We start from the raw sequence: 27,506 nt of genomic DNA, 5'->3' as shown, positions 1-27,506 counted from the left end.
TTTAACTTCGCCCTGGGATTGGTCGTCGGGAAGGCTGTTCTCGCCCAGAAATCTTGCTCAAACTTCAGTTTCAACCTTAGACTGGGCTTTTAACCTCTGCTTCGGAATCAGTCGGCATCCACGTCCTGGGAACCGAAATTCCCATTCCGGAAGGCCTCCGAGTCGGTAAGCGGAAGTGAACCGCGGCTCGCCTCCGTCTCTTCCGGTGTGGCTTCGCGCGGCCCTGTCTCTTTTTCTCGGTAGTAGCGGGCCGGCTGGGCGGGTTCTGGCGAGGCTGGGTGAGGGGATGGGCGGTGGCGGAGGTGGGGAGGAGGCCTGGGTGTGGCCTCCGTGGCGACTGCGCTCGTCCCGGGCTGCGCGGCTCGCCCGGTCGCTTCTCGGCGGCGAGGGCCCTACAGTCCTCGGCTCCCGGCCGGGGGCCATGTCTCACGGACGGCATTGAGCTCCCCGTGCCCGTGAATGTAGTCCCTGCTGCCGCCAGCGCCTTTAAGGTAGTCTTACAAAACTTTTGCTTTCCAGAAGGAAAAAAAGATTTCGGCCGGTGGAGCCTGGCTTGGCGCCCCATTGCCCCACGAACCTGGCCATCCCGCCTCATTGTGAGCAGTGGGAGGAATTTGATGGAACTGCAAAGTCCCAGGGTGAGGAGCTTCTTCCCTTTTTTTATCTTATTTATCCTTTCTAGTCTCACTGTCAACTATTAGAACTTAGCCTCCTTCCTTTTTTTTTTTTGGAAATCGATGCATTCCATTAGTTCTTTCTGTTTTATCTACAACTCTCTGTCTCTGTCTCTCCTCCCCCCCCCCCCCCAAACCTCATGCATCTATTTTGAGTTGTTTCATTTAGGCAAAAAGAGAAAGTGTTAAATGCTCAGTCTGTGCATATTCATCTGTTTTGCAGACTACAAATCATCTCTTACCCCTTCTCTTCATCCCAACAATAATGTCTTCACAAGTTAAAAATAGGGAATTTGGCACTGAAGGGATGGCTCATGAAAAATTGGAACTTGGGGCTGGAGAGATGGATTAGTGGTTAAGAGCCCACATAACACTTCCAGAGGATCTGATTTTTTTTGGGTCCCAGCACCCTTGTTAGTGGCTTGTAACAAACAACATGTAACTCCAGCTATTTGGGAATGGGGATACCAGAGACTCTAGGCACTCATTGTCATGCGCGTGCACACACACACACATTTAATAAATAAATAGAACTCTATTAAGGAATGGATGAGACTTTATTTGATATGTTATTCCTCCACCGGTAAAATGAGCCAATTCAAGCCAGATTAGAAATATATCAGTTGCAGGTTTATTGGGAAGCTGCTCTCTGGTGAGTTCATTGGCCAGGGACAGAGGCCAGGGGAGTCACTGTGTGGAGTGGGGATTGGGGGGTGGGAGGTGCCTGTGAACAGAGAAAGAGCACTGAGAGACCAGACTGGATTATATAAGGAAAAGCCTTTGTGGGAAGGGCAGCCCAGTCCCTGGCCTGGAAAATTCAGGATTGGGGCAGGGTATGCCAGGTAGGGACTTAGGCCAGATCTGATATGCACCTCAGTACCTTGTCTCCGTCTGAAACCAAACATTATTTTTCTAAAGTAGTATGATATTTGAACATAATTGTTTTCTCCTGGTTGGGTAGCATGTTTCAGGAAAACTTAAAATCTTTATGTTTTGTTTAATTGCAGAAAAAAATGGATTTCATTATACGTTCATGCATGCACATTGTATATTTTGATCTTACACTCTCTTGCCTCTTCCCAGCCCTTTTGTCCCTCATGTAGGTTTTTCTTTAAAATCAAGGTCTATTGGGGCTGGAGAGATGGTTCTGTTTTTAGAGCACTTGTTGCTCTGGCCGATGACCTGGGTTTTAGTCCCAGCACCCAGATGGTGGCTCACAGCCATGTGGAGGATTGGACACCCTCTTTTGGCCTCTAGGGGCACTAGCCACTCAGGTGGGCACATATATACCTGCAGGCAAAACATTAAAAATATATTTTAAAAAAGATGTATGTTTGCATGCATGCATGCCTTTCCTTAGAGGGTGATCACCTGACTGGACTTAGAGGTAGTTGTGAGTCACCTGTTGGTGTTGGAAACTACTCTCTTTCTCAATGAACACACCAATCACCTTGCCATCTCTCCAGTCTCTACTTTTAAAATTCTTTTATTATTATTTTTAAACAAATTTATATGTAAGGGTATTTTGTCTTGAGTATAGGTCTGTACACCCTATGAGGAAAGTTTCCTTGGAGGCAAGAAGAGGGTATCAGATGCGCAGTAACTGGAGATTGTCATGATGTGAGTGCTGGAAATTGAATCCTGGTCCTTTGAAGGAATAGCCAGCATTATTAATTTCTGAACCATCTTTCCATTTCCATTATGATTGTTATTTTGTTTATTCATTTTTGAGACAAGGTCTGTAGTCTAGGCAGCCTGGCACTCACTAACCCAGGTGTCTTTAGTGCAATCCCGTTTGAGCCTCCCTAGTGCTCGGATTACTTGCATCCTTTAAAAAAAAATCTTGATTTTTTCTAGAGAAAGCATATGTTTGTTGGTTTGCTTGCTTAATGTGATCTCTTTCTATCCATGTACCAAGCTCAACCATCGTAAGACAACCGTGTGTTAAACTATTTGAACTTTAAGATCCAACTCCTATGGATTTATCTTACTAAAGTCACAGCAGTGACTTAGTTGACAGTAGTTGACTGGTTAGTCAACTAACTGAGCCTGAGCCTGAGGAAGAGGATAGCTTGAACCCTTGAGATCTGGGCCAGCTGGGACAACAAAATGAGATGCCCCCAACAAGAAAAATTGTCAAATTAATGGGAACAAAAATGTTAATGTCTGGCTGAGAAAGCCTAGATTCATAGAATCACCGTTGAGTGGAACAGACTGGCTATAGGCTCTGAGAACTTGAATGGTGGTGGGCTGAAATAATTTAAAATGACCACACTGAACAAGACACCTTTTGGTGTTTATACTGATCCGTAAGCAGTGGAAAGAACAGGAAGGGACATTAGGTTCTAAGCAGTTTGGTCACTGTCATTGTACACACCAGGGTTTGGAGTAGATTGTTTACAAGATGACAATTGACAAACTTTCTGGCAATCTGATGGCTGTCAGCTCAATTCAGCGAACATCTAATTCAGAGACGATGTGTATATTTATGTAGAATATAATTTTGTTGAAAGTTACACTTCAAGTAAAGTCTCAATAAGAGTAGGAAATATTTTTCAAGAAATTCTGTTTCACATTTTGAGAGTCGGATACTTAGCTCATTATAGATAAACCAGTGGGGGCCAAGCACTTAACTCTCGGGAGTCTGTGAGGGCTTTCTCATTTAAACTACTGCATGAGGGACGTCCTCACATTTACAAAGTGTACCTACATGTTAACTCAAAAGGGACTTAATTTTAGAGGCATGTTTGAACCATCTTGCTCTTCTCTCCATTCCTTTGGTCGACGTCAGGGTGCTAGAGTAGAGCATCTCTTATCAGCAACTGTGGCTGCTTCAGGAACGAATTGAGGGAACTATAATCTCGAGACACACGGATGGCAGTGCTGAGTACCATGTGTGATACAACTCTGGAATGTTAATTTCTCATCCCTCGCCAGGATGTCCCTAGTAAATGGTAAGGACCCAACAAAAAATATATATAACTGGCAAAGTTGAAGCAATTATTTCAGCAGTCACTGCCCTGAGCAACAAATTCTCCCATCTTTCAACTCATTAGTAAATTACTGAACCATTGGTTAAGATTGTCCTTATTAGCAAATGAAATAAACTATAGAAGTCTCTAGCCATTTGGTGACCAGAGTGGTGGTGGAGATAGAGGTGGGGGCAGCGAGGCACTCACAATAAGAAATTAAATATATATAATATTTACCTTACTATAAGTGTGAAGGTTTAGGGACAACTTTTGAGAATCTGGGGACAACTTTAGGAGAATTGGTCTCTCCTAAACTGAGACTTAGGTCATTAGGCATATATACAAGTGAACCATCTTACCAGCCCCCACATACTTTTTCTTTTATAAAATTCATTTTTGTTACTTTATGAGAGCTTTGTATAGTTTATTTTGATTGTATTTACCCACTCTGCTTCCTTTCAGATCAACCTCTTTCAAGCCTAGCCTTGTGTTACCCTTTTTCTTTTTTAAAATAAACCCATCAAGCTTAATTTGTGTTGCACATTATTCTTAGATGTGTGGACTTCCACTGTGGTAAGGTTGACTGACTTGCCTGAGGCCACACCCTGAAAGAAATAGGACTTTCTCTCTCTAAGCAGCTATCACTTGAAAATAGCTTCTCATCTGGAGTCTATCTCTGTCTCCATGGTGGGATTTTGTCTGGCTTGAGCTAGCATAGGTCTTGTGTATGTTGTCATCACTGCTGTTGAGTTTGTGTGTGCAACTTCACACTGCATCTTGGTAGTTATCTATCACCTTTTCTGACTGTTCTGCAGTATCCCTGGGCTTTAGGAGGAGGGGTGTAATATAGATATCGCATTTAAGACTGAATGTTCAGTCTCTTAATCTCTGTACTTAGATCTGCTATGGGTTTGTAATTTAATATCTAGTGCAAAAAAATGTTTCTGATAAGAGGTGAGAGGCATTAACCTATGGGTATAATGACAAGTTATTAGGAATTAGTTTAGTATGTATTTATTAGAATAGTAATAATAGCAAGGTTTGCTTTAGGCTGTCGTATGACACAGGTTCTAGTACTTACACTGTACTTATTCTACAGATTCCAAATATGGTTATAAATATATTTAATATTGAACATAGTTTGAATAAACTGAGAACAACAAGAACTCAGGTTTATATGTTTGAACATGTGGTCACTAAAATTAGTAGAGCTTTCCAGAATTAAAATATGCAAAAATGTTTCTTGAGAGCTTCTGTAAACATTTTTTTGGTCTGTGTAATTTTGATGAACTACTTTTCTGATTCCCATAATATAAGAGATATATGTAGCTCCATATTTTCACTTGCAAAAAAAAAATCTAATGGTTGCATACTTTTCTAATTGAAAAGTTCTTTTTCATACATTTGGATCACATTTTCCCCTTCCCCAGTTACTTCCAGATTCTTCTGACTTCCCTACTCTATGTTCTTTCTCATTCTTTCTTTAAAAAAAGTAAGGTGTATATAAACACAAACAAATCAAAATAAACAAGTAAAAGACCAATAATACGAAAAATGCTCAAACAAAGCAAAATGAGACCAAAAGTCTAGAAAAATATTACTCCTGGTTATGGGGCCTGCCCTGAAGTGTGGTTAAGATACTCAGGGAGAGTCTACTGGAGAAGGTTGATTTTTCCTTTGTTAATGGGTCTCAGTTGCAGTTAGTTTCTTGGTTCTAACCTCTTGGTGGGAGCCCGTGTATACTTTGCCCTCTAAGGAGTTGGGCCTGATCTGGCTTGAACTGTGCAGGCTCTGTGAGTTCATATGTTCATGGGTCCTCTTGTGATTGGAAGACACTGTTCCTTGGATTAAATCACAACCTCTGCTTCCTATAATTCTTTTCCAAATAGATTACTGAGCCTTGAGGTGTAGGCTTTGATGAAAACATCCTGTATAGGATTGAGTGGTTCAGAGTCTCAACTCTGCACGTTGTTGAATTGTGGGTCTCTGTTGGTTCCTATCTAATGCAAGATTCTTTGATGAGGACTGAGTGTAGCACTGCTCTGTGGGTATAGCAGAATGCTATTAGGAATGGTTTTATTTCTATGTTCCCTTAGCTGGATATAATAATGGGTTTTCCTCTAGGCTCATGACCCATTGAGTCTCGGTGTTGGCCACATTTACAATGTCAGATATTTTCTCTGTTTCATGGAATGGGCCTTAAGTCCAGTCAGAAAGTGGTTGGTTACTTCCATAATATATGTTCCACTATTGTACCAGAATATCTTCTAGGCAGTTGGAGATTGCAGGGTTTGTAGTGGGGAGCTATTGATGCCTTTCTTTGATAGCAGGTAGAGTACTTTCCAGTAGGATCAGCACTGATCAGTAAGGGTGAAACGTCTAGTAAGGTACCAGCCTGACTTCTTTGTGTTGAATGACATAATATAAGTGTTGTTTCTTCAACAGGGCCTTACCATCAGGTGGTAGAAAGTAAAGAACAGTGTGGTGGTGGTTACCATGTGGCCAAAACCACAACCCACTCTTGACACTGGAAGTTTTGCTTAGTGGCATTATGATTTCTAATTGAAACATTTACTCTATTTAGGTTTCTTTTATATATGTATCTATTTTAGGCTTCTAATATGATTTTGCAAATGGCCTTTGGTATTAATTCTCCTTTTCCATATTCCCTCCTTTACTCCTTTCTCCCACCCTTTCTCTATTTAATCCTCCTACTTTCCCCCTTTGTCTTGTGTTTTGTTTTTTTGATTTTTTTTTTTTTTTTTTTTTTTTGGATTTGGTTTTTTTTGAGATAGGGTTTCTCTGTATAGCCCTGGCTGTCTTGGAACTCACTCTGTAGACCAGGCTGGCCTCGAACTCAGAAATCCGCCTGCCTCTACCTTCCAGAGTGCTGGGATTACAGGCGTGCGCCACCACTGCCCAGCCCTTTGTCAATAATAGCATATCCTATTTCCCCTTCATTCGGAGATGATCTCTTACCCGTGGACTACTCCCTTAGTAGGTACCTAACCACTGTAGTTGTTTGGACTGTGGTACTCTTACAGAGCAGTTAAGGGCTAGCATCACATATAAGAGAGAACATACCATATTTGTCTGTTTGGGTCTGATTGATACTCTAGGAGGAGACTGCACCTCCCCACCCATCTAACTCCACATCTTTCTCTCTTTAGAAAGCAAATAGACCAATAAACAAACCAGAATAAAGCAGAGAGACAGGACAAAACAAAGGCATGAAAAGCATATGTGTACTCACAGAGGCATGCACACACACACAGGCTGTTTTCTTGATGTTCCTTTTTTACTTTCTAGTTCTGTAATAATAGCCCTCTGTCAGTTGTATAACCAACTGGTAAATATCTTTTCCCATTCTGTAGCCTGCTGCCTGCTTTTCAGAAGCTTTTCAGTTTCATGAAGTCCCATTTCTTGTTAGTCTTAGTGACTGTAATGGCAGTGGCCTATTCAGAAAGTCTTTTCTTGTGCAATGAGGTAAAGCTTATTCCTCATTATTATTCCTTATTATTTCTAATAATAAAATTTCTTCTATCATAATCAGTGTATCTGGACTTATCTTGAGGTCCTTAATCCATTTGGAATTGAGTTTTTTGCAGGATGATATATATGGATGAAATTGTATTTTTCTACATGTAGCCACCTGTTTAACCAGCACCATTTGTTGAAGATCTTCTCTTTTTTTTTCTAGTGTGTATGTATGTGTATGTATATATATATATATGTTTCTGTTTACACAGGAATGATAGTGAACTTATGTCCATGTCTTCAATTGAATTCCATTAATTTGTGTGTCTTTTATGCCAATACCATGTAGATTTTATTACGACAGCTCTGCAGTACAACTTGAAATATGGTATGGTAATCCTTCCAGCAATTCTTTTATTATTCAGGATAGTTTTAGCTGTCCTGGATTTTTCTTTGTGTTTTCATGTGAAGTTGAGAATTGTTTTTTCACTTTCTATGAAAAAGTTGCATTGAGATTTTAATGGAAATTGTGTCGCATCTGTAACTTGCTTTTGATAGGAAGGCCCTTTTTACTCTGTTAATCCTTTGATCCATGAGCATGAGGGATTATCCTATCTTTTAGCATCTTTGATTTTATTTTCTTCAATATCTTTAGGTCAATATCAATATCTTCAGTATCTTCTAAAAGTCAAGTACTTGCTGTCTTAGACTTATGTCAATTTTTGTTATTGTTGTTTTTGAGGCTTTTGTGAAAGGTGTTGCTTTCCTGATTTCTTTCTCAGTCTGTCAGTTATCTAAAGGCTACTGATTTTTGTGTGTTAATTTTGTATCCTGATACTTTGAAAATTTATTAGCTTTAGAAGTTTTCTGGTGGAATTTTTAGGTCTTTTATGTATGAAATATTATCTGCAGATAAAGATACTTTAACTTTCTTTTCCTCTTTGTCTCCCCTTGGTCTCCTTCTGCTGTCTTTTGCACTAGATAAAACTTCAAGTAAGGTATTGAATATCTGTGGAGAGAGTGGACAGTCTTTCCTTGTTCCTGATTTGAGTGGAATTACTCGAATTTCTCTCAGTTTAAGTTGTTACTAGCTGCAGGCATGCTGTAAATCGCCTTTGTTAGTGGTATGTAAGAGAGGAGCCACCAACCAAAAGGGGCGGCCTTGGCCAAGAGACTAGTGTAGTTAATGCTGAGTTCCATAGTTACATAGGGGCCAGAGGAGCAGGGGAGGGAAGCCCAGTCTTATAGCTGGGCTGGAGAGTTCAGATGCTGGGAGACCCTGGTGGTTTACTTTGATATGTTAATAGGCACCTCAGTTAACAGTTTGTCCCAGGTTTGGAACCAAAGTGTAATGCCTGTATTTTCATCTCTAATGTTATTAATTTGGATTTCCTTTATTTTTTTAGTTAATTTGACTAGGGGTTACCATTCTTGTTGATTTTTTTTTTTCCTTCAAATTATTGTTTCATTGGTTCTTTTGTATTGTTTTTGTTGTTATTTCTGTTATAACCCAGAGTTTGGCCTCTATTCCTTTTGGGTGTAACTTATTTCTTTTTCTAAGGCTTTCAGGTTTATTACTTAGACAACTGTTTTTGATGTAGACAGTGCTATGCACTTGTCTCTTGGAATTGCCTTGTGTCCCATAGATTTGGATATGTTGTGTTTTCCTTTTCAGTCTATTCTAAAGTTTTTTTTTCCTGTCTTATTTTTTTCTTTCTTGATTTATTTTATTCATTCAGTAGTTAAGTTGTTTGGTCTCCATGAGTTTGTAAGCTTTTTGTTGTTAATGTCTGGGTTTAATCCATGGTGGTCAAGAGTGTTTGAATTTTTTTATGTCTGTTGTCAAGTTTTGGAGAAAGTTTTATGAGCTGTTGAGAAGAATTACATTCGTTTGTGTGTTTGGGTGAACTGTTTGGTACATGTTTGCTAGGTCCGTTTAACAACATTTCTCTGGTTACTTTTCATTTGGATGGCCTCAGTTGGTGAGATTGGGGTTTGAAATCACCACTGCCAATGTGAGGGTCAATACGTGATTTTATGTGTAGTAGTACTTCTGTTAATGTTACAAACTTGGGTGCTCTTGTGTTTGGTGTATAATGGTTTAGAATTTGCACTATTCTCCTTGTGGAGTTTACCTTTAAAGAATATGTAGTGTCCTTCCCTATCTCTTCTGATTAGTTTTGGTTTGAAGTCTTTTGTTGAGTATTAAGATCTACATGCTTCTTGTGTCCATTTGTTGCTATTATGTGTCCCCCACCCCTGATTTGCTGGTCTGAGATGGTCCTGTGTTTTCTTGAGTGTGGTTAACCTCTTCAGACTCAAGGTTTTTTTTTTTTTTTTTCCCTTCTAGTGCCTTCTGAATTGGTAGATAGAAATTGCTTAAATTTGGTTTTATTGTGGATTTTTTTTTTTTTTTTTGTCTAAAATGATTATAGTTCTGCTGGATATAGTAGTCTGGGCTGACATCTGTGGTCTATCAAAGTTTATAGAACATCCATCCAGGTCTTTCTGGCTTTCAGAGTCTTGAGAAATCAGATGTTTCTCTTGTGGGCTAGTTTTTATATGTCACTTAGTCTTTTTCCCATGAGGAATCACTATGTCAGCATATTTGGCTTCTTTTTGCTTGGTAGGTTAATTTCTGTCCTTTGCCTCTCAGTTTTTAATTTTTTGATATCTTTGTTAGTGTTACAGGTCTGGGGTTCAGAGATTCCTCAGTCTTTTAATACATTTTAACAAAGAAGAGCTTTTTATTTAGATACTGGTGCCAGGACTACATAAGGGAGTTCTAAATGCAACACCTAGCCACCTCATTCAAGGGCTTGTAAAGACAAAGAATACAAAGATACAATGTTTTCCAGCAAGTAGGAAGTTCTTTTTTGCAAAAGAAGCATGTTTACAGAAGCTGAATAGCAGTAAAAAATTTACTCTTTAACAGTAACTATTCAGGCCCATTCCAGTTCCTGAATAATGACATGGAGGCTTATTTATTTGTGCATTAATGCCTAGGCCTTAAGCTAGGCTTGTTCGCAACTCAGCTATCCCATTTATAGTAATGTGAATTTTTCCACATGGATGGTTACCTCTCTTCAGTTTCATACATCTAGCTTCCTTCACTTCTGTGAGTCTTCCTGCACCTCACTCTTTCCCAGAGTTCCTCTCTCTGCCAGATGTCCACCTCATATTCTTCTTTTGCTGTAGGCCACAGGCTTTTTATTTTAACCAATCAGAAGATGCCTAAGGCAGGCATGGAAGGACAGAGGTTTTTACATAGTGCTCAGAAGCATCTCTCCAGCATTTAACAACCCCTGATCCTGGGGGTGTAGTTTTTGCTTTATACTTAGTTCTTTTAAGCCCAGAGATTTTAAAGTTTACATATAACATTAGCTGGGAACACTGCTAACAAAACGCGTGCTCTGGCAAACAGTGGTTAATGATCAGAGACCCAAATTAATGGTACAGATGAATGGTGTTGGCATAGCAGCTTTGGTGGAAACAGGAGCTGATGTTAGTATACTTTCCCAAAAGTCTTGGAATCCAGGTTGGCCACTTCAGAAGGTTTACACACAATTTATAGGAATTGGTAAGTTATCGCGAGTAAGACAAAGTGTTCAGTGTGTGGGATCAGAAGGGCATACGGAAGTTGAGACCTTATGTGGCTGACATACCCATAAATTTATGGGGAACGGATCTTTTACAACAATGGGGTACACAAATTAGTATTCCTGAAATTCCAGGGACAGCAAGTAAGGAAATTAGAGGTGATATGGTAGATACTCCTGGGGAAGTTATTAATACAGATGAAAGAGTACAATCACAAGCTGTGCTCATGGTGAAAAGCCAGGATGTCACCGAGATTGAGTTTCCAAGTTTATAAAAGGTCCCCTGCTGACATACCACAGCTTTGCTCCACCTTGTGCACCACCTGTAATTTTAATTTTTTTTCAAATCCTATTTTTGATGATGGATCTTAGGAATTAATCTCCGTTTTAGCCCACCACCTACCAGAGGTAGCGGGAAAGAAAGGATACAGGAGAAGTGGACCTGTTTGGAAAGGTTCTTTAGAGCGACTCCCGTCTGTGTTTGGAAATCAGTAGTTCAGTTCATAGGTTAGTGTTGGCAGCTTGATACACTGGAGAACACTTTATGGATTCACTAGCAGTGCAGAGGTGGGATAGCAGCCACAGATCACAGTGGTGGCATTAGAGCAGGAGGAACCAGGAGTGTCAGAAGTTCTTGGTTGTGCCACTGACAGACAAGCGAAGGTTATGGAAGACTTTAGACCCATACTTGAGACCCCTAAGGTTGCACAGCTAGCTCTATAAGCAAGCTGAGCTAAGCCTCAGGCACTGTCTATCAAGTCCTACTTATCCCTCCAAACATCACGTGTCTTCCACTGGTCTTGCCTCAGCACAATGCAAGACCATCTCAGATGACATCACTCTGCCAATCAGCCTGAGCCTGTGGAAGCAGTGAGAAGCTGCAGCACACCACCAGTAGATTTTTGGTGTTTTTCTCTATGGAGTCCTGACAAATGGAGCTTAACTATGCAATGTAAGGTGAACCAATACATGTGGGTTGTTAGCAAATAATCCTTCATCATGTGTCCTTTTACGTGCTTGCTTCAGTGAAACGTACCTTCATGAGGCTGCCTTAGCCTTTCACACCAGTGTCCACTGTAGTGAAATATTCTTTCATGTATTTGTCCCAGCAAAACACCATCCAACCGACTTTCCAAAGAACCCCTGAGTTTCCACTTCAATTAGCCATCAACATAATGTTAGCTATCACATTGGTTAGGTTTCTTTTATGGAGACAACAGATAGTTTCTAATCTAGACAGTATGCATCTTGGTGACTGTAGCCATTTAGATTTATTTGAGGCTAATACTGTGAGGGATTTCCTATCATTTTTGTTGATGTTCTAGCAACCCTTCCTTCAAATTAGTATTAGGAGTTTGCTGTTTTAGATATGATGAGTTTCTTCCTGGTTCTCCTTTGTTCATGAATGTGTTTGTCTGACGCAGTGTCTTTATTGTGCTCTTGTGGATGATGCTGTCTTCTATATAGAATTCTTATTTCTGTAGTGTGGGCTTGGTTGTGATTTTTTTTTTTTTAATTTGTGCTTGTCTTAAAAATGTTATTTCTGTGGGGTTTTGCAGGACTAGAGAGATGACTCATTGGTTAAGAGTTACACATGCAAAGGACCTGGATTCAGTTTCCAGCGAAGTTCCAGCACCTACATTGTGGTTTATAACAATCCATAATACAAGTTCCATAGGGTCTGATCCTTTGCCACTCTCCCTGGGCTCCAGATACATACACATGGTGTACATACATAGAATTAGACAAGATAGTCAAACACAGAACATAAAAGTGGTGTGTTGTTTTGTTTCGTTTTTGTTTTTGTTTTTCAAGGCAGGGTTTCTCTCTGTAGCCTTGGCTGTCCTGGAACTCACCCTATAGACCAGACTGTTCTAGACCTTACAGAGATCCACCTGCCTCTGCCAAGTACTAGGATGTCTGGCTGAATTATTTTTAAAAATCTTTTTAAATAGAGTAATACAGAATATAGGTTACAGAATGATCCAGGCTATTGTGGGTGTTTCAGCTCCTGTGGTCTTGGAGTATATAAGAAATCAGAAGGGGAAGCCAGAAACTAGTAATAAACAGCATTCTTCCACGGTCTTTGCTTCAGTTCCTGCCTCTAGGTTTTTGCTTGAGTTCCTGCCCTGATTTTCCTCATTGATGGACTGTTTGTTGGAAGTGTAATATGAAATAAAACATATCCTCCCCAAGTTGCTTTTGATCATGGTATCTTATCACTGCAGTATAAACCCTAAGATGGTGGTTTTTGTCTGTCTGTATGTTATTGTTTATTTACTGATGTCCAAGGATGGCAGAAAAGGGTATTGGGTCTCTTGGAACTGGAGTTATAGATGATTGTGAGAGTGCTGGGAATTGAACTGAGGTTCTAACCACCTTTCCAGTCCAAAATGTTATCTTTTAAGTAACGCATGTGTGCTTACGCTTACTTTCCTTAGTTCTTTATATGTTGTTTATTACATAGTATAATTTACGTGAACACACACACATTCACAAATACACAAATGCATTAATATAAAGGTTCTGGTGTTACTTAGAGTACTTTATTAGTTACTTCTGTTGGTATGATAAAATATTATAACCAAAGCCATTTAAGGAAGAGGGGATTTGTTTTGACCTATAGTTCCAGAGGGAAAGAGTTCATATAATAGTGGAGAATGTATCACATGGTAGTAGGATCCCAAAGATCACATTTTCATGTGCACACAGGTGAGAGAACAGGAAGTAGGATGAGGCTTATAAAACCTTAGGGCCACCTCAATGATGCTTATTCTTAAGCAAAGGTCCACCTTCTGCAGGCTCCATATTTTTCTAAACAGGGCTGCCACTAGGGACCAGTATTCAAATGCAGGGGCCTATGGAGCCTTGTCTTGTTCAATCCACAGCAAATACGTACGATTCTACAGTCAGCTCAGGTGCTGTAATGAACCTATATCATCCGGTATACATGTTAATGGTTTTCATTATCTTACCTGCAGAGAGCTGATATACTGCTAACTGATGACTGCTAACTGTTGCATTTTTATTGATCTCAATAGGAATCTAAGTCATCCAGACTAAAGAGAAATGAGTGGTCATTTTCCACTTTTGATGTATAAATTTCCCTGACGTGTCCTTGGAGTCACAGAAGAATTTGGTCACGTATTTTACCATCAGATGAAAAAGATGGACATTACTAGTTTGTCCTGTGGTAAGTCCTGTTGCTACTGTTATTGAGAGATTGTGTTGTAGGTCCTGCCTACACTATATAGAGGCAGAGATATGCCAGTATGTGGGAGCAGGTGCTGCATAATCAACACTGATTTTTTTTTTTCATCATAGGCAAATTCAGAGTTACATTTCTCAGAACTCAAGTTTCCTTGGTTTTAAAGTAATATGCTTTTCTTGCCTGGCAAGATAGTTCATCATCATATTTTCCTGATGTAAAAATTGAAGTGGCAATGTATAATATATAATAAATATAATATAATATAATATAATATAATATAATATAATATAATATAATATAATATAAGCTGGAGTTTATATTTGTGTGAACCAAGTTATATATTAATTGCAAATAGATGAACTCCTACCCACACAATGAATGTGGGCTTTTTGGTAACTTTGGATTGATGTATCCTTTTTTCCAGAAAGTCTGCCTTCTGGTGACCAAAACTGCAGGCAAGGAGAAGAAACAGAGGGAGAAAGCATGCTGGTTGATTGCCTGAGAAATTGTAATAAGGTATGAGGAACTACAGACTGAACTCATTGCATAGGGAGGTATACATCATTCCATGTAGACAGACTTACCATGTAGACAGGATTACCAAAGTGAATAAGCCCCTGACAAGGACTAATTATCCAGGAAGAGGAGGAGCTTTTCGCATTGCTGTAATGCTATATTATTTTAGTCATTACTAGCTAGTCTTGACCCTTGCAGTGCCAAATACTAGGTTTTTTTTTTTTATTTTTTTTATTTTTTTGGTTTTTTCTAGACAGGGTTTCTCGATATAGCCCTGGCTGTCCTGGAGCTCACTCTGTAGACCAGGCTGGCCTCGAACTCAGAAATCTGCCTGCCTCTGCCTCCCAGACTGCTGGGATTACAGGCGTGCGCCACCATCACCTGGCTTTTTTAGTGTTCTTAAAGATAGTAAAGCATACATATTATTTTCTCAAAAATGTTGTTTTCATATTTATCCCATTTATAAAATATGTCCAGAAGTATTATTAAAAAAAAGAGGGAAGATGAAAAAGGTTGTAGTGTGGTGTGGTGAGGTAAAAATGTTTAAAATATGCCCTTAAAGCCACTTTATTAGAGTAGATGGATGGCCAGTGAGTGTGGATATTAAGAGGCGGTAGGAGAACTCAAGTTCTCTCTAGGCATTGAGTTCCCTATCCTTATTCTTTGAGAGGACTGGTGGGGATAGTAACTTGGTTGGAACAAGCATGTGTGGGTCGTTTAGGATTTGGTGACTTTTCAGGATAAGGCTGTGGATTTTACTCAAGAGGAGTGGACAACCGAGGATCCACCTCAGGACAGCAGAGCTAGCGACGTGGCAGTGGGGGAGGACACAAACCTGGACACTGTCGGTGAGTTGGTAGTTACTCACACTTGATGTCTCTTGTGCAGTGGGCACGTGCTATGTACTTAGTGAGCATAGGAACTTTGTCAGATCCAGTGAGACTTGAGTCCCTCCTGTGCGGTGCATGCTTCCTTACCGAGCTGCATGCCTGGCACACTGCGGGTGCTGGTGGTGGGAGGTTGGCTTTTTTTCTTTTTTTTTTTGAGATTTAAGGTGGTGGTAGTGCACACATTTAATTTCAGCACTTGGGAGGCAGAGACGGGTGTGTGTGTGTGTGTGTGTGTGTGTGTGTGTGTGTGTGTGTGTGTCTAATTTCAAGGCTAGCCTGATTTTATAGAATTCCAGGACAACCCAGCACTACTCAGAGACACCCTATCTCAAAAAACAAAAGTAAACAAAAAGGTTTCTTTTTATTTATTGTTTTCTGTGTATGCGTACAGGTACACACATGCCAACAGTACATATGTGGAAACAGAGAACAACTTACTGGGACTTGGTTCTCTGCTTTTACCTTGTGGTTTGAGGAAGGGTCATTCTTTTTTCTTTTTCTTTTTTAGCTGCTTGAATTTCTTTCCCTCCTTCTCTCTCTCTCTCTCTCTCTCTCTCTCTCTCTCTCTCTCTCTCTCTCTCTCTCTTAATTTATTTTAAACTCCAGATTTTATTCCCCTCCCGGTTCACCCTCCGACTGTTCCATGTTCCATACCTCCTCCCTGCCTCCCTGTCTCCCTGTCTCCATGTCTCCACAGGATGTTCCCACCCCCTTGGGGCCTCCAGTCTCTTAAGGGCTAGGTGCATCTTCTCTGACTAAAGCCATACCCGGCAGTCCTCTGCTGTATCTGTGTTGGGGACCTCATATCAGCTGGTGTGTGCTGCCTGGTTGGTGATCCAGTGTCTGAGAAATCTCTGGAGTCCAGGTCACTTGAGACTGCTGGTCCTCTTAGGGTCACCTCCTTAGCTTCTTCTAGCTTTCCCCTAATTCAACCACAGGAGTCAGCAGCTTCTGTCCATTGGTTGGGTGCAAATATCTGTATCTGATTCTTTCAGCTGCTTGTTGGGTCTTCCAGAGTGTGGTCATGATAGGTCCCTTTTTGTGAGCGCTCGATAGCCTCAGTAATACTGTCAGGCCTTGGGGCCTCCCCTTGAGCTGGATCCCACTTTGGGCCTGTCACTGGACCTTCTTTTCCCCAGGCTCCACTCCATTTTTTGTTCCTGCAGTTCTTTCAGACAGGAGCAATTATGAGTCAGAGTTTTGACTGTGGGATGGCAACCCCATTTCCCTGTCTTTCTGCTGGAGGTGGGCTCTACAAGTTTCCTCTCCCCAATGTAGGGCATTTTATAAGGTCCCTCCCTTTGAGTCCTGAGAGTCTCTCACCTCTCAGGTCTCTTATATTCTGTAGGGTACCCCCCACCTCCTACCTCATGAGGTTGCATGTTTCCATTCTTTCTGCTGGCCCTTACGGATTTTAGTCCTTTTCTCCCACCCAATACCTGATCACGTCCCCCTCTCCCCTTCCCCCTCCCCTTCACTCCCAGGTCCCTCCCTCCCCCCTTGTGGTTGCTTTCTTCTTCCTTCCAAATGGGACTGAGGCGTCCTCACTGGGGCCTGGAGGGGTCACTCTTATCATTTTTGTTACTTCTGGCCACTTTTGTACTTTAGCCAGTTCTCCAGTTTCTGCCTCTCATCTCACTGTAAGAATGCTGGGGCTAGGATTACAGACCTGTGCCGTTGCATTTGATTTTGTAATACTTGGTGTCCTGGTTTGCATTCTGTTGCTGTGATAAAACACTGAGTAAATAAGCAACTCGGGGAGGAGCCGGTTTATTTGGCTTACAGGCTACACTCCGTCCAGGGAAGCCAGGGCAGGAATGTGGAGGCAGAACCTGAGGCACCACCACGCTTGCTGGCTACTCCCTTAGACTTGCTCAGCTGTCTTCCTTCAGACCTGGCAGAACGTCTGCAGCAGTTAACAGTCAAATAAAGGTTCTACAGACGTGCCCACCGGCCGGCTGGTGGAGGCTGTTCTTCAGTTGAGGTTCCTTCTTCCCAAGCATGACTCTGACAGTCAAGACATGGGTTCTGCTGATTGAACTGAGGTTGTCAGTGTTAGGTGGAAAGCTTTTATACCTGATGAAGCTATCTTGATGCCCACTGTGGTGGCTTTTAAAATGTGCATTACCAAGTTCTGTTGGAATGTATGTTCTTGTCTCCGTCATTGATAAATGAAATAGCACTTTCTAGCTAGTATTATATGACTTTATCTTTATGTATATTTATATATTTATAAATTTATTTGTAAAAAATATTTATATATTTTATGACTTTATCTGAATTTGATGAACTATAAGATTTGTAAGTTAATGGTTTATTGCTTAGCAAATATTGCAGTGATTTGTTTTGTCAGAATTGTTAATTTGAAATTGATTAGTGTTTTAGTGGTTAGAGATCCTTGGGATCATGGGATTAAAGCTTTGTCTTTTTAGTTCTTTTTGAAATAATTGTTGCTTTTATTAGAGTTATGGACCAAAAACCAGGTTTGATTGTGCATGCCTGTAATCTTAGTAGGCTTCCAAGTTTGAGGTTTAGCCTGGGCTACAAGAGACCCTGTATTGAAAAAATAAATATATATTATAGACCTGAATCATAGAAAAGTTTGCTATTTGTTCTAGTAATGCAACTTTGTCTGCATATAGGATATATGCAGACACTTATCAAACCTAGAGTTTGGCTGGCTTGAAAGAATTGGTGACCACACAGAAGGCAATTCTTCAAGGTGGATTTTTGTGAAGAACAGCATCAGCCAGTGCATACATTGTCATCAATTCTTCTGTTCTGTTTGTCTCAAATAAGTTTTCTTCTCCCCCCCCCCCTTTTTTAATGGTATAGTTGATTCTCCTGCCTTAGATTCATGTGTGCTGGGGTTGCTGGTGTTCTCACTGTGCTGTGCTTTCAGGATATTTCTTTCCTTTTCTCTCTGGTAACATGTTTTGATTTTATTACTATGTATTAGTTTTTGAAGAATTAATATTTAGCATTTTTTTCTCCAAATCTTAAGTTTGCTCATGAAACAGGTTTATTTACAAAACTGTAGAGACATTTTTAACTTCTTTGCTATACTGTTCTGTTACTTAAACCTAATCATATTTTGTGGATTTAATTCCAGAATTGGAAAACCATGTACAGACCAAAGATTTAGCACCAGAGCAGGATTTTTTGACAAGACATACCTACATGGAGACACAGCAGGTGGTAAGTTCAAGGAAAAGTGTATTTCTTATTTTATGCATTTAGCCAAGATTGACAGGCTTTTGTTGTTGGTGGTGGTTTTTAAATAGAAGCCAGGAGAGAACTGGGGTTTACAATAGAAGGAACAATCTCCTATCATGTACTGCAGAAGTTGAGTACTAAGGGGATCCAAAGTTCAAGTGAAACTGACCAAAAGGGCACATTTTCTCATGAGTAGACTTGCCCTTACAGCAAGACAAAACAGCAGACCTAAATCCTGGCCATGACTGATCTTTCTGGTTGAATTGCTCCAGGAAGGCATGTACCATACATTGATGAGGGATTCATTCCCCTGAAGAACATCTCACTATTTTAGGAATCATTGGTCTTAATTTCTTTTAGTGACAAATGGTAAAGATGAGAGTCTTCATTTTTTTTTTTTTTAATTTGGTTTTTTCGAGACAGGGTTTCTTTGTGTAGCCTTGGCTGTCCTGGAACTCCCTCTGTAGACCAGGCTGGCCTCGAAATCAGAAATCCGCCTGCCTCTGCGTGCGCCATCACCACCTGGCGAGTCTTCATTTTTAAAAGAAGTAAATTTATTTATAATCACATAACAAGTTTGTAATAGGCTTGGGGATGTGCCACAGCATAAGGGAGTAAGGTAACTAGAGTTCCTTGTGTTGTTCAGGTGATATAAGCTTATTTGCAAGAGGTGCAGAAATCCATGAGCATACAAGCTCTATAGAGCGAATGGATAAAGAACTGCTCTAGGATATTGAGACCTGAGATAGGTTATGGGGACCTTAGTCTCTTTTATAGGCAGGGGGTCACTTCCTCCTCCTCCAGCGAGCACAGGTGGTGTTACTTTGCTCAGGCTGTTTGTGTGACTGTTCAGGATGCAGTGACCTTTGAGGATGTGGCTGTGGACTTTACCCAGGAAGAATGGACTTCACTGGATACAATTCAGAGAAACCTCTACAGAGATGTGATGCTGGAGAACTACCAGAACCTCGCCACAGTAGGTAAGACTGCTGTCACTTGTTCTAGCTTCACTAGAGAACAGAAATGCTGTTCTAGAATACGGTGTCAGCTTAGAGAACAGTGGGAGATAGCAGATGAAATCCCTTACCATAAGTTAATACATCGTGGTAGTTCTCCACTAAACGGTGCTTAGTAGCATCACTGCTACTATGCTAATGTTATTTTGAGATTCTTCCTCCTTTTGGTTTGGTTTGTTATGAGGAAAGGCCTCATTCTATAGCTTAGGTTCAAGCTCTCAGCAATTCTGTCTAAGTCTTCTGAGAGCTGGGATAACAGATGTGGGCTATCACACTTGGGTCTCATTCTTACCAATCTTTATTTTACATTTTTAAAAGCATAGAATTTTCATTAATAATGAAGGCAGAGGAATATTACATGCCATTAATAGTTTATTGACAGTAGTGGGAATAATTTAGAAAGTTGTACAGTCCAGACAAGTGCTCCATTACTGAACCATATCCTTAGTCGCTTTTTGGTTTCTTGAGACAGGTCTCACTCTAGTTCTGTAGCCGTGACTGTCTCGGAACTCTTGTTTCCTCTTGCCTCAGCCTCGTGAGTGTTGGGATTACATCTGTGCATAAATAGTCTTGGTCCTCCCTAGTGGTTTTTAAATGTGCATTTAGTTCTGAATGTGGATAAATATTTGTATTCTGAGCTCTTCATTAATAATTTTAAGTCTTTCTTGAGAATTGAGAACTGTTTTCTGTTTTTGGCTAGTTTACCTGGGCCCTTTCCATTGATGTGTCTGTCTCTGTGTCTAGGAGGTCAGATGTTTAAACCCAGCCTGATCTCTTGGTTGGAGCAGAAAGTGGAGCTGACAGTAATGGAGCAAGGAATTCTCCAAGGTTAGTATTTGCTGAAAACAGTTGTTGTTGTTGTTGTCAAATTCTCTATGTTTGGAAGACCACCTTGAATCTGAAGACTATGAAAATTGTCTTAGAAACACAATTTTCATAGAAAAAGCAATGTGCAGCATCTGTGATGCACCAGTGTCTCACTTTCTGTTTCTTCTGTTTACTATCCCATGTAACTTCAGTAGAAAGATCTGTAAAGTATTAGATCTGTGGCATCAAATCCTGTGCTGGTCAAAGTTTAGACCTAGACAGTTGCTTTATTCTCGCTTACTTTTATTGTTTAGTGTATTTTAATAATAATAAAAACAAAACAAACCACAAGTGAGGTTCTCGTCTGGAACTCAACTTTATAGACCAGACTGGTCTGGAACTCAGAGAGGTCCGCTTGCCTTTGGCTCCTAACAGTGCACCAACGCTCCTGGCCAAATGAGGTGGAGTTTTTTGTCTGTTTTAAAAAATTTAACCATTCTTTTTGTTGTTGTTGTTTCACTTTAGAATGGGAAATGCACCTTAAGACAAAAAGGACAGCACTTCAGCAGCATAGATTTGGGTCACATATGTCAAATGGGATGCAACTGGTAAGTTTCATAAATTAACTTTTATGTTCATGGGTACTTTGCCCACACATATGTCTGTGTGCCATGTCCATTTTTGGTGCCATTGGAGACAGACAAGGGAATTGGATTCCTTGGAACAGGAATTACAGACAGTTGTGAGCGGCCATGTGGGTGCTTGGAAACTAACCTGGATCCTTTGGAAGAGCAAGTACTTTTAACCTCTGAGCCATGTCTCCATCTCCAGGATATATCTTTTTTAAAAAATATTTTTGCCGGGCAGTGGTGGTGCACACCTTTAATCCCAGCACTTGGGAGGCAGAGGCAGGTGGATTTCTGAGTTCGAGGCCAGCCTGGTCTACAGAGTGAGTTTCAGGACAGCCAGAGCTACACAGAGAAACCCTGTCTCGAAAAAACAAAAAAAAACAAAAAAACAAAAAAACAAAAACAAAACAAAAAAAAAAAAACAAATATATTTTGGTAATAATCAACTCCCACTTTTCCCTCTAACTCCTCCAAGTTCTCACCCTTCCACTCCCCCCAAAAACCCCACAAAAACTCTACATCCTTTTTTAGAATCAATTTGAATTTGTGCTAGCCAAATCATTTCTTGGTGTATGTAGGCCATTTACTGGAGCATGGTTGACCTACTGGGAGCCATATCAGTTGTCCTTAGTTTCTCAGTCAGGGGTTGGGGCGTCAAGATCCTAATGTCTAAGGTGAGTGAAAATTAGGGATTTACTAGTAAAAACAGATTCAAATGAAAGATTTGAGAGAATTAGCTATCAACAGGTGACGAACTCTTTTATCTTTCCCTTCTTCCTTTTTTTGTTTTTCTTTCTTTTTTCCTTTTTTTTTTTTCCAGAGAGAGGCACACTACCACTCAAGGTAGCCTTCACTTGTGACACATTTGCTTCAGCCTCCAGAGTCCTGGGATAGTACTAAGTCAGCGTACTCAGCATAAAGTGAGGCTCCAAATGTATTATGAAGTCTAGTGCATCAGAATTCCACAATTATATCTTCCTGTACAAACTTGAAACATCCTCTAATTATCTTTTCACCCTTTATCTATAGGGAAGAGAACACAGTGGAGGGGAGCTTGGTGACTCTATTCAAGTTGGAACAGGTTTTAGTGAAGATTCATGCCCTCAGACTCACATTAGTACTCCAAATACAGAGAACACTTCAGTGTGTAATTTATATGGAAAAGACTTTCTGCCACCCCTTAAAGAAACTTCGACTGAAGAGAACATTTTCCAGGTGAACCAGTGTGTAAAACCTTTGACTTTGACTCCAGATGTTTCCCAGAGAAAGTGCACTTTGGAAAAATCCATTGAATGCAGTGACTGTGGGGAAACTTTTGTTCATCAGTTAGAACTTCAGGCACATAGTTCTTCTCATAGTAAAAAGAGTCTCCACAAATCAGAGGAGTGTGGACAAGCTTTTACTCATCCTATAAGCCATGGTGGGCATGTGAGTCCCACTGAAAAAAAATACTATGAATGTAAGAAATGTGAAAAATTTTTTACACATCCTGTGTACCTTAGTATCCATATGCAAAGCCACACTGTGGAGAAGCCCTACGACTGTAAGGAATGTGGGAAAGCCTTCACTGAGCGCTCCAGCTTAATTGTTCATCTACGACAACACACTCGAGAGAAGTCTTACGAGTGTAAGGAATGCGGGAAAACCTTCATTCAACCCTCACGCCTTACAGAACATATGAGAAGTCATACGGGAGAGAAACCGTATCAGTGTGACCAGTGTGGGAATGCCTTTGCGTCTTCCTCTTACCTTACTACACATTTGAGAACTCATACTGGAGAGAAGCCCTTTGAGTGTAACATATGTGGGAAGGCATTTACACGTTCCTCTTACTTGCTAGGCCACATACGAACTCACACAGGTGAAAAGCCCTATGAATGTAAAGTATGTGGGAAAGCATTCAGTGGCCGTTCTTGGCTTACGATACACTTACGAAAGCATACTGGAGAGAGGCCCTATCCATGTACAGAATGTGAGAAAGCTTTCACCAGCTTTGCTCAACTAACTGAACACATAAAAACTCACACTGGCGAGAAGCCCTTCCGGTGTAAGGTATGTGCAAGGACCTTTAGAAATTCCTCATGCCTTAAAACTCATTTTCGAATTCACACTGGAATAAAACCATACAAATGTAATTACTGTGGGAAAGACTTCACTGCACGTTCGGGCCTTACTAAGCATGTATTAATTCACAATGGTGAGAAGCCCTATGAGTGTAAGGAATGTGGGAAAGCCTTCAGTACATCTTCTGGCCTTGTTGAACACATAAGAATTCATACAGGAGAGAAGCCCTTTGAATGTTATCAGTGTGGGAAAGCCTTGGCTCATTCCTCATCTCTTGTTGGACATTTAAGAACTCACACTGGAGAGAAACCCTTTGAGTGTAATCAGTGTGACAAAACATTCACACGATCTTCTTATCTTCGTATTCATATGCGAACTCACACCGGAGAGAAACCATATGAATGTAAAGAGTGTGGGAAAACGTTTCCTGAACGCTCATGCCTTACTAAACACATAAGAACGCATACTGGTGAAAGGCCCTATGAATGTAAGGAGTGTGGGAAAGGCTTTATCAGCTTTGCTCAACTTACTGTACACATGAAAACTCACAGCTCTGAGAGACCTTTCCAATGTAAGGTATGCACAAAATCCTTTAGAAACTCTTCATCCCTTGAGACCCACTTCCGAATTCACACTGGAGTAAAACCCTATAAATGCAGTTACTGCGGGAAAGACTTCACAGCACGTTCAGGCCTTACAATACATTTACGAAATCACACTGGGGAGAAGTCCTATGCATGCCAAGAATGTGGAAAAGCCTTTAGCACTTCCTCAGGCCTTATTGCACATATAAGAAGTCACAAAGGAGAGAAACCCTTTGAATGTGACCACTGTGGGAAAGCCTTTGCCTCTTCCTCTTATCTTAATGTGCATTTGAAAATTCACACTGGAGAAAAACCCTTTCAGTGTACAGTATGTGGGAAGACATTTACATGTTCTTCCTACCTTCCTGTTCACATGCGAACTCATACTGGAGAGAAGCCTTTTCAGTGTATAATATGTGGGAAGTCATTTTTGTGGTCCTCATACCTTCGAGTTCACATGCGGATTCACACTGGAGAGAAACCCTACGTATGCCAGTACTGTGGGAAAGCCTTTACAGAGCACTCAGGCCTTAATAAACATTTGCGGAAGCACACAGGAGAGAAACCATATGAATATAAGGAATGCGGGGAAGCCTTCACTACTTCTGCTGATGCTAATGAACATGAAACTCCCCATTGGGGGGAGAATCTTTGAATGTAAGGGATTCAGAAAATCATTTGATGATCTTGATCCATCATTGGCAATGAAAATTCATAGTCTATACAAGTCTTATTAATAAGCAATGTATAAAAACATTCAGTTGCTATATGCTGTAAAAACTCATTCTGAGGATGCTCTGAATTTAAGGATTGTGGGAGAAATCAAAATTTCATGATAATATGTATGAACTGAAGGTTTGTAATATAGGGAACGAAAACCTTTAGTGTTTCCATGTGTGTTGATGCAAGACATGTAGAAATGTCATAGGTTTTGTTTGTTCACTTATGGTCTCACAGTTGAGAAATATCTTACTGAGGTATGGGAAGTAGTTTTTTACATTTGATAATTATGTGGTGTTTACAGACTGAACACAAGCTACATTTGTGTAATAGGGGATTTGCTTCAGTGTCTTGGATGGTAACACTTAGATTTTCTGGGTGCTTCTATATGAATTTTGAATATTTCTACATTTATGTATTTTTATGACTTCAATTATGAATTTCTAAATTCCATTGTTGGTTTTCCTTTTTAAAATATTCCTGTTTGATATGATTGAAACTATTGTTTTTTACCTAGTATCTGTTATATGTCCCATGTCAGCATTGTGAAGTAATGGACACAAACTCCCATCTCCTTATTACTTGTTAGTGTATTTGTTGTGTCATGCCCCTATTTTACATAGTCTGTACCTCTCCTCCCTTTGTTGGTTTTTTGTTTGTTTGTTTGTTTGAGACAGTCTCATTTTGTGGCCTAGGCTCCTATGAAAGTCATGTAGCCTAGACCGGTCCCTAGCTCTTGGCAGTACTGACCCAGCCTTCTGAGTGCATAGATTATAGGTGCCAGCCACCATACCTGGCTCTTTTTACTGTCTTAAGTATTTACTTTACTAGCACTGAAAAAAATCATGTTCTACAACAGTGTTCAAGTGCTTCACACAAGTAGGTTTGGATCTGACCAATACAATCCCTTACTCTGAGTTCCAAGTCTTTGGTGGCCATTCCATTCTCTGCTTGGAGTTCAGCTGTTGTTTAGGCTCTGCTTCTTATATCATGTAGTATCTGTATTAACTCTACTTAGCTTTTTTATTTTTGTGACAGGGTCTTGCTGTAGCTTAAACTGACGCCTCAAACTCGTAACCTTTTTGCCTCGTACTTTACTGCTAGAGTTATAGGCATGCGCCTCCATGCCTAGCTGGTGTGTGTCAATCTACGTGATGTTCTCAAGGTCGAGCTGTGCTATGGTCAGTTATTTTAAGACATTTAATTATCCTTTGTCTCTATGGATACTTAGTTTTCATACCTTGCTTGTTAGGAGTATTGCTGCATTGAATGTGAATGTAGCTATCTCTTTAAATTCATGACCTTATGTTCTCAGATACAAATCCCCAAAGTGAGTTTTTTATTGTAATGGTAGATATGTCAGTGTTTATGTAACAACTACCAATTTATATTTCCAATGATGTACCTGGTCTCTTTATTGCTTATCTTTTTACTTTTTTCTTTCTATATGCCATTTAAAAATGTGAGATGGTATCTTCAGGTTTTTTTTTTTTCCCCCGAGACAGGGTTTCTCTGTATATCCCTGGCTGTCCTGGAGCTCTGTAGACCAGGCTGGCCTCAAACTCAGAAATCCGCCTGCCTCTGCTTCCCTGAGTGCTGGGATTACAGGCATACACTACCACCGCCCGGCTGGTATCTTCAGTTTTGATTTGCATTTTTCTAATCTATAGGCAATTTGTATATTTTTGCTAAAATACTGATTTCAGTTATCAATTTTAAAATCAAGATATATGTATTTTGCTGTGAAGTTATTTGAGTTACTATGTTTTTAGACATAGACCCGTTGTAATATATATGGTTTATAGATTTTTTTTCATCTGTGTACATGCTTTTTCAGATTTTTTTTTTGTATTGCTTTTCAAAATCTTTAGTTTGATATGGCCCTAAGTTTTTATTTTTCTTTATTTTTCTTTAGTGCCCATGATTTTTATGTCAGCTCTGAAATTCTTTGCCCGTGTGTCTGGAAGCATTCTTGGTGTTTCATTGTGTTAGAGTTTTAGATTTTACTTTCAGGGTTTTGTTTGTGATAACCTCACTATGTAATCCAGAATAGTATAGAACTCACTGTGTAGAGCAGGCTGGCCTTTAACATGGAACAGTGTTTTTTCTCCAGGCCTCATAAGTGCTGAGATTTTTGGTTTGAGCCAGTCTATCCAACTTAACTATATTTCTTTTACTGTTATTTACTTAATTATATTTCCTTTTTTTAAAAAACCCCTGAGTTTATATATGTGTGTATGTATACTGTGTCTGTTTCTGTATACTGTTATTGGATTTTTGGTTTGAACCAGCCTATCCAACTTAACAATATTTCTTTTACTATTATTTAATTAATTATATTTCCTTTTTTAAAAAAAACCCTGAGTTTATATATGTATGTATGTATACTGTGTCTGTTTCTGTATACTGTTATTGTTTCTGTTTTGGTGCTAGGAATTGAATTTGTGGCCTCTGGCAGGTGCTCTACCATCAAGCTATAGTTCTAAATTCACTGTGGAAATTATGTGGACTGTATAAGGGGCTTTCTTGTTCCTTTTGTTTGTTTTTGGGATAATCTCTATAGATCTGGCTGGCCTAGAGTCTGCTATGTAGATCAGGTTAGCTCGAAACTCACAGAGATCTTCTTGTTTGCCTCCCAGAGTACTGGAATTAAAGTTATGTGTCCTATGCCTAGCAATGACTGTATGTTTATTTATAAACAATTTGTTTATGTTGTTTATATCAGTATTATACTGTTTAATTTCTTCCTATATAATGGCTCCCCCCCCCCCCCCCCCCGTTCTTTCTTAAGACAAGGTTTCCTGGAGACTGGCTTTGAAATTAACTCAATGGTCAAGCATGACCTTGGACTTCTGATCTTGCCTCTATCTCCCCAGTAGGATTATAGGCATGTACCACCACACTATGTGTGCACGTGCACACATGCACGTGTAGTGCTTGAGTATCAGACTGCATGCTAAGTGAACATCTCCAACCCTGTAATACATTGTTAAGCCGAAAATTTTTGTTTTTTATTTAAGTCTTTTTGGGCTTCTCTGAAAGGTTTTGGTTTCTTATAACTTTTTTTATGAGCCTGTGGGAAAATGTCATTAGAATTGTTAATGCAGTGGTAATCTACAAGCACTTTGGGT

General features: G+C 40.0%; 1 protein-coding gene across 3 annotated transcripts; it reads left to right on the top strand.

Annotated features, from left to right (window-relative positions):
* Positions 1-27,052, top strand: LOC127689383 (zinc finger protein 26). 3 transcript variants are annotated; one of them, XM_052189027.1, is made up of 11 exons: positions 174-239; positions 520-638; positions 3,466-3,628; positions 13,764-13,915; positions 14,358-14,449; positions 15,189-15,297; positions 18,452-18,537; positions 19,409-19,535; positions 20,316-20,399; positions 20,904-20,986; positions 22,037-27,052. In XM_052189027.1, the coding sequence occupies exons 4-11, from the start codon at positions 13,882-13,884 to the stop codon at positions 24,308-24,310; spliced, it is 2,889 nt and encodes a 962-aa protein (XP_052044987.1). In that variant the 5' UTR covers positions 174-239; positions 520-638; positions 3,466-3,628; positions 13,764-13,881; the 3' UTR covers positions 24,311-27,052. The 3 variants fall into 3 exon arrangements, with proteins under 3 accessions (XP_052044986.1, XP_052044987.1, XP_052044985.1); XM_052189026.1 differs by lacking the exons at positions 174-239; positions 3,466-3,628 and adding an exon at positions 1-165; XM_052189025.1 differs by lacking the exon at positions 3,466-3,628.
* Positions 27,053-27,506: the final 454 nt, after the last annotated feature.

The sequence above is a fragment of the Apodemus sylvaticus genome, chromosome 7 (assembly GCF_947179515.1).
Source record: "Apodemus sylvaticus chromosome 7, mApoSyl1.1, whole genome shotgun sequence".
In the NCBI taxonomy this organism is placed as follows: Eukaryota; Metazoa; Chordata; class Mammalia; order Rodentia; family Muridae; genus Apodemus; species Apodemus sylvaticus.
This window is presented reverse-complemented; position numbering and strand designations above follow the sequence as displayed.

What these genes read in the sequence shown, in the direction of transcription:
- LOC127689383 (XM_052189026.1), top strand. Translation starts at nt 13,882, where the DNA reads ATGAAAAAGATGGACATTACTAGTTTGTCCTGTG. An exon ending in CACAAACCTGGACACTGTCG is followed by an intron (nt 15,298 to 18,451) that starts GTGAGTTGGTAG and finishes ATTTAATTCCAG; the next exon opens with AATTGGAAAACCATGTACAG. An exon ending in CCAGAACCTCGCCACAGTAG is followed by an intron (nt 19,536 to 20,315) that starts GTAAGACTGCTG and finishes CTCTGTGTCTAG; the next exon opens with GAGGTCAGATGTTTAAACCC.